Raw genomic sequence first — 19,073 nt, 5'->3', positions numbered from 1 at the left:
TGGTAAGCCAGGACCCATTTGTGGAAATGCTGGAATGCCAGGCCAAAGAGTTTGCACTTGACTTCACAGGCTGTGGAGTAAAGCACACTCAGATCCATGCTTTAGGGAGATTACTCTGGGCAGAATGGATATCTGGGGAACAGGAGAAACAGGGTTGGGGGTGGGATGAGAGATAAGCAGGCCAGTGGGAAGGAGGCCTGAGGGAATTGGGGCCTTGATGAGGGCAGTAAGAGCTATCGTCTCATAATTTGGTAACTCTTTGGGTGAAGCAGTGAGGAAGATGGCCATTGTGACAGGCCTGGAGTCAGGGATGATGTGAGCAAAAGGTGAAGAGCAGCTTGTTGCAAGAAGGCAGATTCCGTTTAGACCTTCCAGCTTCAGAGGCATCGAGATGGGCAAGTCCAGTGAGAGGTCAGGAGTGAGAAGAGGTAGAGATCTGAACAACCTAGAAGAGCCGGGAGTCAGGAGAAGGAAGCAGGTTTACAGAGAAAGATGAAGATCAAATCTCATTACAGGACTCACCTCTACCTCATTTATTTAAACACAGAGTCAAATCCGCTGAATTCCAGACAGTCCGAATAATTCTGAGTTAGGACTGGTTCTGGGTGATCAGTTTAGGATTAGTGAAAATGAATGTGTCAACCCCAAACAATTTCCCATTGCTGCTACGTATGTTTCTGTGTCACCACATGTCTTCCCACAGATGGTATACATTTGGGGATTCAGAGTCATTTCACTATCATCTTTAAAAAGCCAGATTTGGGGAGGTAAATCTGTTTCCCAGAGCCAAAAATAATTCTCTGTGTCACTGTTCTCGCCATCCATGCAGGTGATGGGGAGGTGTGTACACGGTGTGGTTCAGAGAGTGGTGGGTGAAGGGACAAGGTGGCCCAGCTCTGGAGGAACCTCCAAGGGTGGAGTGGGGCCAGGTGAAATAGGCTGGCATGAGAAAGAGTATTGTTACGTAACCCGAGGGAGCTATGGATTGTGGGCAGATGGAGACGGGAGGCAAGGAATCTGGAGATGGCAGTGAGTGTGGATCAGCTTCCTCTGGGAGGGAGAGGGACAATGCATGGAAGGCAGGTGAACCCAGAATCCGAGACTCTGTTTACAGGGTGGGGAAGGAACCCTGCCTAGCCTCACAACCTCTCCCACATCTTTCTATCAAAGATGTTATCTTTCTATCTGAGGGGCCTGATTGAACACTAGGTTGCCAGATGTCCCGGAGAATAGCACTCCACCAGGGACAGGCTTCTCCATGGGACTTGGGGGCAGAACTCCACCAATCCCTCGGCCCACCGTGGTCACCTGCCATCGCAGAGAATTTTCCAGACGTGGGCAGCCCCAGCTTCTTCCTCACCAGTGAGGAGTAGAAAGAATGTGTTTACCTGATCTCCCTCATCCACACCCCATCCCTGATTACCCTGGTGGGTGAAGAGCGAAATAAAAATTAGCATGTTTATCCCACTTTTAAATTCGTTTAATGAGAACTCATTTACCCTCTCCCAATTTAAATTCGTAATAACGCCATAACCTTTCAGAGCTGATTATTGCCCGCGTCTTCCCGGATATTCCTGCTAAAGAGGCTTTCCCTCCAAATGCTCCTGAGCCTTCTTGGAACTTGACAATTTGTCAGGCAGTCAACAACATCTGGTAATCCCACACTGCTGCCATGCCCGGGGCTCTCTTTACCAGGGGAGGCAAAAGAATCAAGTCCCCTCTCTTTGGTGGTGACTTCGGTTTAATTAATTTGCCTTCAAGACTTTTGCTGTTTCACTCACCACTGACCCTTCCCTGTGTCCCACTCCCTACCTGGGAGTCAATCATGGACTTACCCGGTTCTCTGCTCTCTCCTCCTGTCTCCCAGAGGTGCTGAACTGTCTCCAAGCTGGTGTGCAAAGTGTCTGAGCAGTGGCCCGCCCGAGAGCTGGAGTCACCATGGCCGCAGGAGTTGCAGCCTGGCTGCCTTTTGCGCGGGCTGCGGCCATTGGGTGGATGCCAGTGGCCAACTGCCCCATGCCCCTTGCCCCGGCCGACAAGAACAAGCGGCAGGATGAACTGATCGTCCTCAACGTGAGCGGGCGGAGGTTCCAGACCTGGCGGACCACGCTGGAGCGCTACCCCGACACGCTGCTGGGCAGCACGGAGAAGGAGTTCTTCTTCAACGAGGACACCAAGGAGTACTTCTTTGACCGGGACCCAGAAGTGTTCCGCTGCGTCCTCAACTTCTACCGCACAGGAAAGCTGCACTACCCGCGCTATGAGTGCATCTCTGCCTACGACGACGAGCTGGCTTTCTACGGCATCCTCCCGGAGATCATCGGAGACTGCTGTTATGAGGAGTACAAGGACCGCAAGAGGGAGAACGCCGAGCGGCTCATGGACGACAACGACTCGGAGAACAACCAGGAGTCCATGCCCTCGCTCAGCTTCCGCCAGACCATGTGGCGGGCCTTCGAGAACCCGCACACCAGCACCCTGGCCTTGGTCTTCTACTACGTGACTGGCTTCTTCATCGCCGTCTCGGTCATCACCAACGTGGTGGAGACAGTGCCGTGCGGCACGGTGCCTGGGAGCAAGGAGCTGCCGTGTGGTGAGCGCTACTCGGTGGCCTTCTTTTGCCTGGACACGGCCTGCGTCATGATCTTCACCGTGGAGTACTTGCTCCGGCTCTTCGCGGCGCCCAGCCGCTACCGCTTCATCCGCAGCGTGATGAGCATCATCGACGTGGTGGCCATCATGCCCTATTACATCGGCCTGGTCATGACCAACAACGAGGACGTGTCTGGTGCCTTCGTCACGCTCCGGGTCTTCCGCGTCTTCAGGATCTTCAAGTTCTCCCGCCACTCGCAGGGCTTGCGGATCCTGGGCTACACACTCAAGAGCTGTGCCTCTGAACTCGGCTTTCTCCTCTTCTCCCTCACCATGGCCATCATCATCTTTGCCACTGTGATGTTTTATGCCGAGAAGGGCTCCTCTGCCAGCAAGTTCACAAGCATCCCTGCCTCTTTTTGGTACACCATTGTCACCATGACCACATTGGGGTAAGTCGGTGCTGTTGGCCTGGAGAAGGGCGGAGGCTGGATTGGATGGGGAAACTTTGGATGATATCTGGATTGGGCAGAGGAGGATGGAGTCGCTTACCCGAGTTGTGGGAGCAAGGGAAGTTACCTCATCAGAAGAGGAAGGCACATGAGTGATTTGTTTGGGGGTAGTGGCTTGCTCTGAATTGAGCTTTCTTTTTGGAGGGGGACATATATTTCATAAAACACGGAAAATTAAGTCACCATTTCTTTTTTCAGCCATGCATTCTGTGTGTGTGTGTGTGTGTGTGTGTGTGTGTATGTGTATTGGGGGGTGGTGAATGGTGATTGCTGCATTTTTATATGTATCTGTGCATATAAGGGCTGCCATGGGGAGAAAAACAGAACAGCAGGCGGGAAGGAAGGTGGCTGTGAGAAGTTCGGTGAGTGTTGCAAGGAGGGTACAGATTTCCATTAACAGAAGACACCGAGAACACTCTTTTTGGATCCCTCTGCGTTTCTTCTTTGTAGTATATTTGCAGGCTGTTTTCTCTTTTGCGTCCCTTTTCTTTTCTGCTGCCACAGATGCTCAAGGGCTCAGTAGCTCTGAGCAGACTTTCTCTAAGTGACTCAACTTGGGTTTTTTTCTGCAAAGCAGGGCACCCGATTTGTTTTTTCTCACTCAAGGAGGAGCAGTCTTGCTTTCTCAGCCCGACTCCGATTGAATGACCCAGCCTACCTGGATGATTGTGAGATGGTCTGAATGGATCATGTGGTCAGACACAGAAGCAGCAATATCATCAGAGGGAGGGAGAGGTGTGCACGAGGGCATGGGTGACTCGGTCTCTTCCATCTCCCCGAGGTCCCCTCTCTAGCTGAGGTCACAGAAATGTATTTATAGTGCGGGGATGTGAAGCTTTCCATCAGAGGAAGGGGGCTCAGAAAGATTGCAATCTTCACCCTAACAGGATTAGAGCCAAGGAAGGCAGCTTTGTGGAGACGCGTATTTCTTAGGGGTTTCTGCTTCAGCTGTTGGAAGTCATTGAAGCTAATGCAAAATCCGTTCACAATTCGTATTCTGGGTCTATATTTGCTTAGGCCGGGAAGCGTTATATTGCTGATGGAGAATTCATGAAGCTTTTTATTTGGTCTTTGACAATTTGGTTGGTGGCGTCCTGGCGATTCGATTTTTTTCCTGGCTGAAACCCTGTGGCGCTGGTGTCGGTTCTTCTGGAGTGCTGTGTGTGCTTATTAGGAATGACTGAGCAGGTGATGGGACCTTTTAAAATGACTACATTTGTCATTCTGCCACACGGGAGGGAGGAGCAAGGGGAGAGCAAGGGGTGTCATTGTCCATTTGTGGAGGCCGCATTTGATGGGGGCATTCCCTTTACCTCTTGTCTGACAGAAGCCATCCTGCTCCTTCCTCCCACTCCAGCGCACACACACACACACACACACACTTCTTCAAATACTGCTCCCACCCAGAGTGGGTAAGAATGTCTGGTCATTTGACCTTGTCCTCTTGGCTCTGGTGGCAGATGTGGGCTTTTGGGCACAATGGGACATTTAGGGATCAAATGGGCTGGAGAGCTGGCCACCGTGTCAAGAGAAGGAAGCACATTGCCCCTTCCAGGCCAACCCTGACTATCTATTCACTTTCTAGAAGGGGCCTCACCCATGTCCAGGACCTCCCTGGCCACACTTCTGATGTGGCTTTGACTGCCCAGTGCCCTCAAGTGCCCCTTGATGGGACTCATGACATTGGAGTGATGCCTCAGGACTGCCATGGGAAAACATGGCCAAATGGATGAATGTCAGAGTTAAAACGGGATTGTTTCAGAGGAGATCAGTGGAGACTTCAGTGGCCACTGGCCCATTACTTTTTATTATTAGTATAGCAGCATATGTGTGTCTGCAACGTGTTAGCAATGTGCTCAGCACTTTGCAAATATTATCTCTTTAAGTCTTCACAACAGCCCTGCAAGGTAGGAAAAAGTCTGTACAACTTTGAAGATACAGAAGGCAAGGCTCAGAAAGGTTAAGTAATTTCTGTAGTCACATAGCTGATAAGGGACAGAGCTGATTTTCAAATCCCAGTCTGGCCGTCTCTAGTGTCCTTTCTCTTTTCACCACCACTCCCCTTGTCCCCACAACAGCCGAGCCCATAGAGTTCAGAGTTACTACCTTTTTATTATGTCCTCGGGGCTTCGTAGTCTCTTCCAGTCATATCGCTATCGAGGAAAGCATCAGTGCAGTGAGTACTACATGTGGCTCTGTACTAGGCACACAGGGGTTTTCTATATAAAACATTTCCTTCTAGCCAGTTTAAATACTTTCTTCAAAATTCATGGCTGCTTCCATAGCAAAATCCAGTGTTTTACTGTGGCTGGGGAGACCACTGCTGTCCTTTCACACACACCCTGTAGATTAAGGGGCCAGTCCGGTCAGGGGAGGGACAGGCTTGGCCTCACATTTACTTTCTTGGGGGGGATCAAGAGGACTCTGCTGGAGGGTGAAGGCAAAGAGGATGGGGTGGATGCCTGTGTGGGAGAAGCAGGATCCCCCGACTGTGGGCCCTGTGGGCTCCTCACCCTGCCCTTCCCCATGCATCAAGATGTCTAGCCTCTGGGAGGAGAAACTAATGGGCAAGAGAGGAAGCCTTTGGTAGTGTCTTCCTTAATCTCAGATAAGTAACAGGAAAGCAGGCTTTTTCCTCCCCTCCACCCTGGCGGGTGTAGCTTGATGCTGGATCGGGTTACTTTGACTTTGACCTGAGTTGGCACTTGGAACCATTGCCAGGCTTATTGCTTGGTTATACATAGCAGGTGCTTGGCCAAAGGCTTTTTAATGGAGGAGTCAATGTGAATGGGGCGCCTTTTCCATTTGCCTGGGCTGATACTGTTCTCAGTCCCTTCCAGACCTGCCTGTTCTCTCTCTAGGGTGGACCCGAGATTTGTGCTCTGCCCCAGCCCTAGCCTCTGGGAAAGGGGAGGGCAGCCTTCACCTGGTGTCTGGTCTGTCCTCTGGGATGCTCTGCAGCATTGTGGGGGTCTTCTTGCCCTTATTGGAGGTCTTAGCAACTCAGCTTTGGAAACCTTTTCCTTTCCCCTGGCTGGTTTCTTTCCTGAGCACATTCAGTGGCTAGTTGTAGGCTTGTTAACTATTCTGGAAAGCCTGTCTTTTCTTACTCTTCGCTAGCATTTGAGCCCCAGGTGACCGTGGAATACCAAGGCGATTATTCTGCCATGTTCCATGTTCTGTCTGGCTGCTTCCAACAGCTCCCAGCAGACCCTTGGTTCTTCCTGTCTCCAGACCCTCCGCACCCTAATCCTTCCCCAAGTTCCTAATTCAGTCTGGAGAGACTGTCTTCAGCTCCTTTGCAGAGCGGGGCTGACCAATAGGCCGAGGGTCGATGTGCTGAGTGAAGGAGTTCGCTCTTCCTGCCTCTGGTTGCCATCTCTGTCTGCTTCCCCAGGACTTGCAGATGGGTTACTCAGGTGTCCTCCAGGGAGAGATCTCCTGGAGCCAATTATTCCTGTTTATTTAATATCTCAAAATACCTTAAGCACGCAATATAATAACAGCCCAACTGCCACCAAGGCTTGAGGATGGCTTTCCTTTGCAGCCTCCTGTGCTGGTGGGGAAGACCCCCATGCCCAGCCCAGGTTTCCTTTAGGCCCCTTTGACAGTTGAGCTCCCAATTGCACCATTAAAGAATTAATTTCTGTGCTCATAATTGATGCTATAAATAAAATAAATCCTCAATTATCTCAGTTAACAGAGGGAAGGGATAACACAGGACGCCCAATGTTAAATAAGACCAGTGTATCTAGTTTGGGAATGTATTATGGGTCATAGACTTTGTCGAAGCAGATTTTCCTTCCTAAGTTTGCTTGTCTTTGCTTGGCATCACGATTGGCCTAGACTACTGGAGCCAGTCCGTGGGTGAAGCTCGGCTGGGGTGTAGGGAAGAGGGGAGCACGCGGGAGGAGAGCCTTCTGAGCCAGCATCTACAAGGGCCATCGACGGCCAGCTCCAGCCAGGATGGGATGAGGCTCTCTTGGTATCTCAGGGAGGGGGCTTGGGCAGGGTGTGGAGCAGCGTCGCTTCTAGTGAGACGGCCTGCTGCTGCCCGGTTGGCTTGGTTATATAATTGAGACCGGCAGCCTATCTGTCACCCTGTGCCCTGAGATGAGAGAGCTTTTGACAGTGTCCAAAAATCACTTTAATGAAAACAGAATCGATTTTCACTTCGTCCACGCACGAAGCAGCCTCCAGATGATTTTGCATTTCCCTTTAAAACATAATCCTGGAAGGGGCCTGCCTGAGGTTTCCAGAGACCAGGGCCCTGGCCTGGGAGATCAGTACAGGCACACTTCAGAATGGGGTACTTGGTCAGGCTCCCCCCAGTGCCAGAAGTGGCACCAATCTGAAATCTGGCTTTGTTAACCCTTCAATTCCCAGAATTCTGGCTGCACCTTTATCCACTGTCTCTGGGGCCCACCAACCCCCCTCCCACTCCCCAGTGCCTTGGCCTGGGACATTGGCTGCTGTGCCCACCTGGATGGTGGTGAGAAGCTGCCCAGGGGGATATGATTAGAGCGCACTCACTGGGAATGAATCACCCCAAGGTCTTTTCTTGGTGTGACATTTCTTAACCAACAGTTCTCTGGCACTCAGATTCCTAAAAGAAAGTACAGACCTGCATCCCAACAAAGAATCTTTCATTCATTCACCATTGATTGAACCCCTGTTGTGCGCCAGGCAGCATGGTAGGCTCTGAGAAGACACAGGCACTGTGACTGCACATCAGCCCAGTGTAAGGTACAGACAAAATGACTTGAATGAGACTCAGTTTTCTTCTTTTGAAACAAAACAAGAGACAGGGAGAAGAGCAGTAGACCAGGGGTCAGGAAAGAGGCCTGTCCTCACTCTTCCTGGCACTCCAGAGTCTACCCCTCACTCTGCTCAGTGTCTGGCTAACTCCTGACCTCCTTCAAAACTCAGCCCCGCACCACCTCCTGCACCGGCCTTCCCGGCCTTCTAGGAGCTAAGTACCCCTCCTCTTGCCTCCCATTGCAGAACTTCGAACCTTTGTCTTGTCAATTGCCACATTTTATTAAATGTATCTCTCTTTCCCCTGTGATGTGAGCTTGTCAAGGGCTGATCTCTATTCTTAAGATCATTGTATGATCCATGCCTAACACCGGGCCTGATATGCAGTGGACCTCCATAAATATCTGCTTAACCAAACAGCTTTGTATTCCCACTTACCCAGCTTTGGTTTTCTCATTTGCTGATCATCTCCTGGCCATTGTAGGAACCAATGACAATGCCATCCACATGTTGGCTATACTGTCATGTCAGACAGGATCTTTGTGGGCAGGACGAAGATGGGGAGGCCAAGCAGGGCATCCTCTAGTTCTGTCATCAGCCTTAGCAGGGTTGGGGCTTTCTTCCGATGCAAGTTTAAACCCTTGTCCTTCATTATTTTTGGCTACTTGGCCATACTCCCCACTGCAGGCTCGGCCAGGGAGGAGCAGAAAGGGAGCCATAGATAAGCCCCCCTACCCATGATATTTCCCTCCATTCAGTTATTTAGTCAATAAATATTGGGTACCCGCTAGGTACTAGGAATACAGCAGTGAAGACAAGAGATAGTCCTTGATCTTGTGGAGCTTACATTCTAGTGGAGGGGACCAGACAGTAGATAGATAAACAGTAGATAGATAAGCATATCCTATGAGGCAGCAATTCATGCTACCGAGAAAAATAAAGCATGGTGTGATAAATAGGGAGTGCTGAGTGTGGGAGAGTGGTGGAGCATGGGAGAGTTGCTATTTTATATTAGGAGGTCAAGTCAGGCCTCTCAGATAAGGTGATATTTGAGCAGACACCTGGAGGAATGTGGGTAGCTTGGAGAAGAGCATTCCAGGCAGGGGGAACAGCAAATGCAAAGGCCATGAGGCAGGAGGGGCCTTGGTGTGCTATTCTTGGACCAGCAAGAAGGTCATGATGGTTGAGCCGCATGAGCAGGGGGGCAGGTAAAGGAGGTAAGGGGAGAAGCAGGTCATGCAGGACTCTCATGATCGCTGCAGGGACTTGGCCCTTTGCCTTTTCCTCTGCTTGGAACGGGAAGCCACTGGAGGGTTTTGAGTGGACCTGACTTATGTTTTAAAAGGATCTCTCTGGGTGCTGGGTAATGAATACATGGTAGGGGAGAAGCCACCACAGTAGTCTAGGCAAAGATAATGGTGCTGGGACCGAGGGTGGTGACAGTGAAGGTGGGAGAAGTGAGACATGCTGCAGCTATTTGAAGGTAGAGGCAACAAGAAGCACATGCTTGTCCTGCTCCCACCATGCCAGCTGACAGCTTCACCAGCTCCCACAGCAGGGCATTGGCCTGGAAGACACAGTCCTAAAGACCTTCTCCACCCCTTGGAGAAGCATTTCACAAGAAGAGGCCTTAAGGCCATTTAGGATGGCTCCAAGGTCCAGGGCAGCAGAGAGCCCAGCATGGAACAAACAAGCCCCGGAGCCCACCTTGGAGCATGGACATTGAGAGTAGGGCTTGGCTGGCAGTGAGCAGGAGCATCTGCACCTGGACTGAGGTTTCCTCTCAACCCAGGCAGCGTTTACTGAGCACCAGCCAAGGGCTGGGCCCAGTCCTCACCACCATGGGGGGACGTCTTGGCTCAGAAACTGAAACATTGAGGCCCCTCTGACAGTCCGTGCCTGTGATAGCTGCTTAAACAGAGAGGCAGGTGGAGAGCCTCAGGGCTGTAGAGGAGGGAGAGATGAATTCACACGAGTGGGATGTGAACCTTTTGGGTGCTTCACACCAGGGACATCACGTTAGATGGGCATTCTGATCCAGCAGTTCAGATGCTGAAATTTTTGGAAAGGGATGTCCAGGCTGATGCCCATTTTAAAGCTCCCTTCCAGAATCTCTCAAAATCAATCTCAATCTCTCTTTCTGTGTTTGCTTTTGTTTGGAATTTCCTCTTTAAACACACCCGTAAACATAAATAGATTCTTCCTGAGGAGCAGCAGTTATTCTGCCTGAATATAGTGTAAATAGAAGGCAGCCTGGCCCTCCCTCTCCTCTGGGGCAGGGGACAGCCCCTCGTAATTACTGGATTTTTTTTGTTCCTCTCACCCAGGAGGATGCTCCTGTCCCAGGCCATACAGGCTCTTGTCCACAAACCACCATGGCTGGGAGCTCTTCCCGGGCAGGGAGAGGAGCAGAGACTTTTAGCTCTGAGTCCCCCTGCCCCCTGTCCTCAGGCAGATGGCCCTGAACACAACCAACCCCCTCCAGGAAGCTGACGCTCTTCTCATATCTTAAGTGTTCATTCTCTGGTGATACCCAAGTCACTTTTTCTTTTCTGGGAAGTGGGGACCAGGTCTCCCTCTCTCCCAGCAATCTCTTTTGGAAGGAGTGTACAGTAGTGACCTCAAACCAACTTCCAATGGGGACTTGTTTGTGACAAGGAAGGAGTTACCACAGTGCCTTAGAGCACCCAAAGTTCTCAGCCAAAGGGCTCAGCTATCGTGGCCTCCAGGTCGAGTCCAGAGCTCCTGCCTCTGTCCAGCCTGCTTTGGTCAGGCCAGAACCCAGGCCACTTCTCCCCAGCCCCCATCTCCCTCCACCCAGCTCAATGCAAATGATGGGTGAGTGGGAAGGTGGGGGCGGGGGAGGGAAGATAACTCAGCCTTTGCTGACCATGACTGGATGGAGGGAGATTGCATCTAGTGCGTGTAATCATATTCCGAGTGTCAGGACTCAAATGAGTGTCATTAAACTGAATCAGAAAAATCGTTTTAATATAAGTGCCACCTCACACACAAGCTAGTTGATGGAGAGATGGATGAGGCTGGGGACACCTCCTTTGTAATGCGATACTGTAAAATCCCATCACCTTCATTATTTCCCACCCAGCCAACGCATCATAATACCCGTGAGCAGCAGAACAGCTTGAATTTAATATACAGAAAGTCCAATCAAACAATAAATGGCTGGAACTATATAAAGAAACCATTTTCTGGGAGGCTGGCTCCATTCTCTGGGATTCAGCTCCCTGACACATGAAACGTGCATCAATTTTCCCCAACTAATGCAGCTGCCGAATCACCACATGTGATATTTGTTTGGTTCAGAAGGGAAAGAGGGGAACTTTGCCCCCCTACATTATCTGGCTATCAATGCAAAATTGCAAATCTCGTTTTCTTTGATTTGCATCCAAGGGTTCCCGGTGGCACAGCAAGGCACCATCCTGATGCCAGCAGGACTGGAAGCACAGCCCTCCTCCATCCTAGAACCTTGCTCAGTCCCAGTGGCACTTTGTCATCAACTTTAAACAAAAACCAATTCTGGACACCAAGAGTGGGCTGTTCGGGGACTGGGACATCTCTACCCTTGTGGTCATCTGAGAGAAACTGCCAGATCACAGGGCCGTGCTGACACACCCTGAGTGCCTGTGATGTCCTGATTGTCCAGTCCTGCCTTTGAAGTTGTAGAGAGCAAACATTTCATTCAGGACTGGATTCCTCCCACCAGCACAGTCCTCCATCTCTCCTTCCATCCCCGTTACCCAGCCAGTTATTGAGAGACTGTAAATGCAAATAGCAACCTGATCAGCCAAACAGAATTAAAAAGGCAAATCAGCTCCTTAAAAATTATACAATACATGTCAAAGACTGACAGAAATAATATTTTTATGCTTCTGGTGTGGGATTTTCTCCAATACTATTTTTCCAGTGGCATGGATAACTGAGAGTTAACCATAATTACAGGCTTATAGCTGCTGAGAAATATCATTAGTTTATTTTTACTTCTTCCTGGTCACGCATACTTAAGCAGAAAAAAAACTAGGGGAATTAAACTAAAAGAAACGATATCAAAACCATGGACAGCGTAAATCTGGATTCAATTCAATGATTATTATTGAGCACCAAGTATTTGTAAGGCACCCTTTTAGGCAGTGTGGGGATATAGAAATAAATAAGACCTTGGTCCTGTCCCTAAGAAGTTTACAATATAGCAGGGGATTTGAGTATGTTTATGAGCATACCAGAAAGAATGGGACGTGGGCTGAAATGAGCAGGGGGTGTTTGGCACAGAATACATGCTTAATAAATATTTGCTGATGAATGAATGGTTGGCTTCACGGAAAAGATGACATTTCAGCTAGACCAACAACAGTGGGTAGGATTTTGATTTGCGGAAATGGGAAATCCGAGTAAATTGCAAAAGGGCATTGTGCTTGGGGAGCCTAACTACTGTGCTGATTTGCTGGTGTTTAGGGTATAGGAGGAAAATGGCTAGAGATAAGCAGAAATAAAAGGTGGTGCTAGAGACGCGGAGGGCCTAAAACATTAGGCTTGGGAATTTATTTGGTAAGCGTGAGGGAGCCACTAAAGGTCTTCCAGCTATGCATTTATTAGGAAGATTTATTTGGCAGTTGTCTTCTGGAAGAGTGTTAGAAGGGAGTCCTTGGACACAGTACAGTCAGCCAGAAGACTGGTCCAGGTAAGAAGTAAAGAAAGCCTGGCCTAGGACAGTCGCAGTGGAAAAGGAGAAAAAGGCTGCAGTGGAAAGACATCCAGGAGAAGGAGAAGTCAATAGTAACTCTGAGATTATAAGACGGGACGATTAGAGACACGGAGTTGGCCAACATTAGAGGAGGAACAGCTTGGCAGGAGGTCAAGGGGAAGGCAGAGACAGTGAACTTGGCCTTGGACCTGTGGTGTTTGCAGTTAACCCTGGGTGTCCTTGAGGTGGCCAGCAGGCAGGTAGGTGGAAAGGAGCTTAGCAGGGACAAAGGGTTAGTGTGGCCGTTTTCGAAATCATGAGCTGAAACGAGGAAGTGGATGAGATTGCCAAGGAAAACATGAGGGGAGGGCTGGCCCAGTGGTGTAGTGGTTGGGTTCATGTGCTCTGCTTTGGTGGCCTGGGGTTCACAGGTTTGGATCCCGGGTGTGGACCTACACCCTGCTCATTGGGCCATGCTGTGGCAGGCGTCCCACATACAAAATAGAGGAAGATGGGTACAGATGTTAGCTCAATCGTCCTCAGTAAAAAGAGGAAGATTGGCAATGGATGGGAGCTCATGGCCAGTCTTCCTCACCAAAAAAAAAAAAAAAAAAAAGCCATGAGGGGAAGGAAGAGGAGAGGGCTCGGCGCCACTTCTCGCCCAGGCCCTGCGTCGCTGCACCTGTCCCCTTTAGTGCCCGCTGTGCCCCCTGTGAACAGCTTTGCTGGTCCTTCCATTCAGCCTCTCTTCTCAGCCTGTGGAGGTTCCCTTTCATACTGCGTTTCTGCTGGAGCTAAAAGGTCATATTGGTTTTCTGAGTAAAACAAGTTTTTCTTTTAGTCTCCTACAGTGATAATTAAATGAACAGCACTGACCTGGGAAAATGGAATTGGTTTATGGGCTTTGCTAAAAAATAATAATAATAAATGGCTCCTTACACTGGCACGTGGCAGGAGAGGGGATCTAAATGGCCACAGACCAGCAATGTCTATGCCTGGCCAAGGATGATGCTGACTCAGAGTGGCACAGCCTCTGTGGATGTCACTGTCCTGGTCCTTGCCGTGCCAGACTCCTGAGCAGAGCCTTCAGGGCCTTAAGACGCTGCTAGTCCCACTCATTCCCTCCTTCTCCTTAGAGAGAAATGTCAGACGCACCACTGCCATCCTTGGGAGTCTCCTCTGGCCTGGCCCTTCTCGGAGACACCTGTCTGGGGCCCTTGGTCAGCAGCTGGGGAAAGCAATGGTTCAATAATTCAGCGAACATACATTGAGCTGTGCCTGTGAACGACACACAGTCCCAGTTGACATGAAGGGGCTACGAGGAGAAGAAGGGGCTGAGGACTAAATCCTGTGTTACGTTCCCATTCTACATATGAGAAGACTGAGGCGTTGGGAGTGTAGATAACAAGTTCCCACGCTGTAGGAGCAGGACTGGATTCAGACCGAGGTCTTGTGACTCCTTTAGAGTCCACTGCTTCATAAAGAGCCTTGGTCAGTAACAGAGATGCCCTGTGCACACAGAGGGTTCAACACGGTAAGAGGTATGAATAAAGGGCAGGAAAGTGTGAGGGCAAGGGGGAGGGGGCAGACATCAGGGAAGGCTCCTTGGAGGAGGTGGCATTTCAGCTGACTCTTGAAAGATTGTGGTGGAAAGTTAAATGTGTTCATTCATTCGATCATTTATTCAACAAATATTGTGGGTCTCCATGTCCCAGGCAGTGTGCTGGGGGCTGAGGATGTATTCATGAACAGAACAGACAGCTTCTCTGAGGCTGACATTCTAGTAGAAGCAGCAGACAATAAACAAATGAATGTATAAAATGAGAAGGAAACGTTGAAGCAAAAGCTGTGAAAAAAAGAGAGAAATCTGGTAAGGAGAAAGAGTGACATCATCAGCCTGACCCTGGGGAGAGATGAGGCGTCACCACACGAGGGTACAGGGACAGCTGCTCTAGCCTCTCCCCAGGGGAAAGCGCCGTCCACAGTTGGTTAGGAGTCGGAGAGAGGCTGACCCCGGGACAGAAATGACGATTTAATAGCTGTGTTTGAGTCTCTTTAGGGTTTTTGTCCAGAAGGCGGAGAAACAGCTGTTTGCCATCTCTGCTGAAGACTGCATGAGTAGAAATAGGCTCACCATGACACGTGAGGGACCATGTCCCTCATCAACAACAACAAGAACGAAAACAGTAATCATAGCTCATATTATTATGCTTTTATGACGTTCCAGGTATTGTACTAAATATAAATTATTTATATGCATTTCCTCATTTAACCCTCCCAATAGCCTTCCATTAACCATATGAGAGAGATATTACTATTATCTATGTTTTAAAGCTGAGGAAACTGAGGCCTGCTCAGAGCCTGCCACTGGTAAACGGAGCAGCTGGGATTCACACACTCGCTGGTCTGACCAGCGTCGGCTCTCCAGCCATCACTAACCACCCAGATTTCCATCGGAGAGGCATCTGGGAGAAATCTCCTCCCACAGCTTGTGTCTTGGGCAGAGGGAGGAAGCCACGGTGTCCTGATGTGCCAGGACCAAAGACTCTCCAGCCTGATGGCAGAGGTCATGAGGGTAAAGAGTGGACACAGGATGGTGACGGAGGAGGGATCAGAGTCACGGGAGACAAGGCCAGCAGGCACACGACTGTGGGGATCCAGGCTCTTCTGGGCCAACAGAGACAGGAGCACATGTGACAGGCGGGGGGTAGTTCAACAACAGGCGAAGCACATATTGGTGAAAAGGAGGAAAGACAAAAAAAAGGAGATGGGAAGTTTTAGTGTAGTATGTAGCAGAGTTTGTGTGAAAAAAAATTTAAGGGAGAAGGAAAGTTGTAAATATGCATACTACATAAAATATCTTTTAGAATAACCGTTTAAAATCTCATGCTGTCTTCCTCCCTGGATTCTGGTCCCTGGAGGCTTTGTTGCCAATGTCCTGTGTCCGGATGTTGGCAACATCCATACCCACCCCCACAGCAGGCCTTTGGGCATAACTCAGCCTTTCAGCCAGCCCCTCCTGGCCCGCCAGAGAGATCACAGCTCAGCTCAGCAGAGAGCTAGAAGACCGTCCTCACATTTTTGGAATGGATGGAGGTGGCTCTGATGGGGGGGCCTGTCAGAACCCGGTGACAGAGCCTGGGATGCCCGCTCTCCACGCCCCTCAGCTATAGGCCCCTCACAGTGATCTGCGGTCTTTAGTTCCAGGATATGGGGCAGGTGGGGGATGAAGTGAGAAGTCTCCTGGGGAATGTCACCCCTGGCGGTCACGGCGCTGCCTCATGCCTGCCCTCTGTGAGGAATACAGTCACCAGGTGTGGCTCTTTCTTCATGAGTTGTGACCCTCACTCCCCTCTCTGCTGGCTCTCCTAGCGTTGTGGTGTTGGACTCATCCCACCTTTTTCTTGCCATTTCTGCACAAGACATGAAGAAGGGCAATTTGCCATATGTGACCCTACATTTGTTTTTCTTTTTTCCCTTCTTCTCTGACCTGTTTCTCCTCTACCTCCAGAAGCTGCTGGAAGTTCTCCAGAGGTTTTTGTACCCGAGGTCTTGTGTCCCCATCTTTTGAGCCCAAACCCCCCACCTCTTCCCTCCCTCTGCTATCCAGCAGAAGCTTCTCTCTGGGCTAGCAAAAGGGCTTGTGTTGATTAATAAAACATTTTCCTGCAGCCTAACTGGCATGCTCAGAGTTTGGGCAAGGCTTAGAGAGAGAGGATGAGGCTTTATACCCACCCCTGACCCCCACACATCGTGTTTGACTTTCTTAATATTTCCATGTAAGGTCAGCTTCTCAGCTGAGGAGCAGAAGTGGCTGCATCCGTGCTCTGCTTTAGGTGTTTTATGCCTGAGCTGGCTCAGGTGGGTCGACCAAATCCCTCAGCTAGGGTGGGGCCCTGTCGGACAATGGGAAGACCACTAGATTAGGAGTGAGGAGATGCGAGTTGTGGGGCCAGCTTCCGCAGGCTGTGTGACCTTGATCCTTTCTCTCTCTGATCCTCAGCATCCTCTTCTGAGTGATGAGGGGCTGGGTTTAGTGAGTTCTCACCTCACCCCAGTTTCACAAGCTGTGAATCTCTCACTCTTCGAAGGAAAACTGATCATTGGCCCAGTCGCCTGGATAATCCACAGCCTGGAGAACCAGCCCCTGGATGGTAGGGCACTGGGGACCTGCCCATTTCCATTTCTTTGCCTCCAAAGAGGCAGAAGTTAAAAGAGTGCTTGGCCATAGGGGCCGCAGAAATGCAAGTCTGCAGAGAGGTTGGGAGGTTCTGCTTGGAGACTCCCCCAGAGGGCTCCAGGGCACCTATGGTGAGCCAGTATGACACAGATCGAGGTTAGCAGCCCTTGACCACACAGTACTGTGTTTGGAGAGAGCAGGGAATTGTGAGTTCAGCTCCCTGAGCACCTCTGGATGGGCCGGATGATGGGAAGGCATAGGACGTTAACCCTGGGGCCATCAGACAGCTATTTAAGCCCCATGAATCCTAGATTTAGAATGGATCTAGTTTCCTCTCCCCCTTCGGAGCTGGACTCCCTTCAGCAACCTCCCCAGCAGGTGGCAACGGGTCTGCCCGAACATTCAGGGATGGAGGTTTACCCTTTTGGCTGCAGTCCATTCCATTTTGGAGAGGGTCAGTGATCACAACCCTCCACTGTGTATTGAACCCAAACCTGCTTCCTCTATACCCCAGAAGGTTCTGCTAGGAAATGGTTCTGGAAGGCAAGTATAATTATGATCAGGGAAGTCACTAGAGGACTCAGTGGCAAGAAGACCCTGGGACATCTGTCCTGACACAGACTTAGGGTGACCCAGGCACAGGCCTGGCAGATCCAAGCCCTTCAGGGAGCAGAAGCTTCCTGGTAAGCTGGCTCCTCAGCAGGCCATTTGGGATGAACAGCCAAGGGCCTGTGCAGCCAGATGGGTGGGTTCTGGGGCACGTGGAATCCCCACCTCTTCCATCGTCTCCCACCCCCTCATCTCCACTGACGCCTCCACCAGGGCCTGGTTTCCTACTTGCCCCACCCCATCCCCAACTTCTTTCTCTTCCCCTGTTATCCTGTGGGTCTGTAAATGGCCCTTCCCTTCTCCTCTCCCTTTAGTTTATTACTGAGTTCCCCACAGGAATGCAGGGAAATCTCTATATTGCTATTAGCATCTGTGTGGGCAGCATAGCTTACATTACCTTGAGTTATTTGAATGAAACCAACCGTTAAATCGTCACAGAGGACTGGGGAGAGGGTGAGCACGTGGACTCTCTCTGGCTGTGGGTATCTCATGGGCTTTCTTTCCAACGCACGGAGAGGATGCGGACTGAGAGCAGGCGGCAGGGTGGTGGCAATGAAGGGGAAGTTTGGTGGAAATGGGCCAGGTTAGTGAGTCTTCTCCTGGGAGGCTCTCCCCCTCCCATCACCACCATCTGAAAGGCTGAGTAAACAGCCCCTGTTGGCATAGGCAGCCCTTGCTCCTCAAAGTCAGGCACTGTGGTCCCGGGCCCAGCTCCCAGGAGAGTGCCTGGCACAGAGGGGGCTGAAGTGTCATTGCTGGCCCGTCACTGCCCTGTCGTGTCCCACCAGTTCACCTCAGAGTGAGAAGAACCCGCATGTGTGTGGGTCAGACAAATCGAAGGATAAAACTTTAAACCAAGCAGGATTGGATAATGAGTCGGGTGCAAGATTGTGCATTTCATGGCATGAAGTGAGGGTGGATGGACCCAAATTTGGGGTGGGGTATGTAGCTCTGGGACGTTTCCTATCCAGATAGGGCAGAGCCAAGGGGATCATCAGATCTGTTCAACCTGGAGATATCACGGAAGAGACAGAACTTTGAGGAGTGTGTAACCATGTGAGAAGGTTGGCTTGGAGAGCTGGGAAGGGAAGGTGTTCAAGGCAGAAAGTGGAAGTTGGAGGAGAGACTCAGAAACAGGCACCATGCTCATGGTGTATGTGCATACGTGCCTGTGCGTGTATGTTTGTGTGTGTGTGCACGTGTGCACGTGTGTGAAGACGTGCTGGTGGGGAGGGGTGAGGAGGGAGGAGGGAGTTCTCAGTGTAACCCTGGGCCGTGGTTGACACGGGAACCTCCAGGTCCTGGTTCTCTTTTTGCCGTCTGGCATCCCTCCATTCTTGGCAGATTGGCCTGCTGAGAGGTGACCCTTCCTCCCACACCAGAAGCATCATCCTGGTCCGGAACTGGGGCTTCTGGTCCTTGGATGAGCCCCTCACCTGCCCCCCTTTTTCCCTGAAAGTGACTCTGGACCTGGAGAATCCAGAGAGAATTGATGGGGATCTTGTCTCTATGAATTTTACTGCTCTAGAGACCTCATATAAGTGAAGACGTTAGATCTTTTACTTTAAAAAATTGTGAAATTTATCAAACATTCAAAGAAAAAAATCTTATCTTTCAAGAAGCATCTGTAAAACTCCCTTTTGCCCATGGATGTGAGTGCCTCTCATTGGTGTGGCAGTATTATTTAATGAAACTTATGTATTAGGGATAACTTTATTTTAAT

General features: G+C 50.3%; 1 protein-coding gene across 2 annotated transcripts in view; it reads left to right on the top strand.

Moving 5' to 3' along the window:
* The first annotated feature begins 1,938 nt into the window (after nucleotides 1-1,938).
* Nucleotides 1,939-19,073, top strand: part of KCND3 (potassium voltage-gated channel subfamily D member 3) — a 201,592-nt gene continuing 184,457 nt past the window's right edge. For both annotated transcript variants that reach the window (XM_058537214.1, XM_058537212.1), the window contains exon 1: nucleotides 1,939-3,044. In XM_058537214.1, coding sequence (XP_058393197.1) covers nucleotides 1,939-3,044 — 1,106 coding nt within the window. The remainder of the gene's footprint in view (nucleotides 3,045-19,073) is intronic.

The sequence above is a fragment of the Diceros bicornis genome, chromosome 4, assembly GCF_020826845.1.
Source record: "Diceros bicornis minor isolate mBicDic1 chromosome 4, mDicBic1.mat.cur, whole genome shotgun sequence".
NCBI classification, from domain to species: Eukaryota; Metazoa; Chordata; class Mammalia; order Perissodactyla; family Rhinocerotidae; genus Diceros; species Diceros bicornis.
This window is presented reverse-complemented; position numbering and strand designations above follow the sequence as displayed.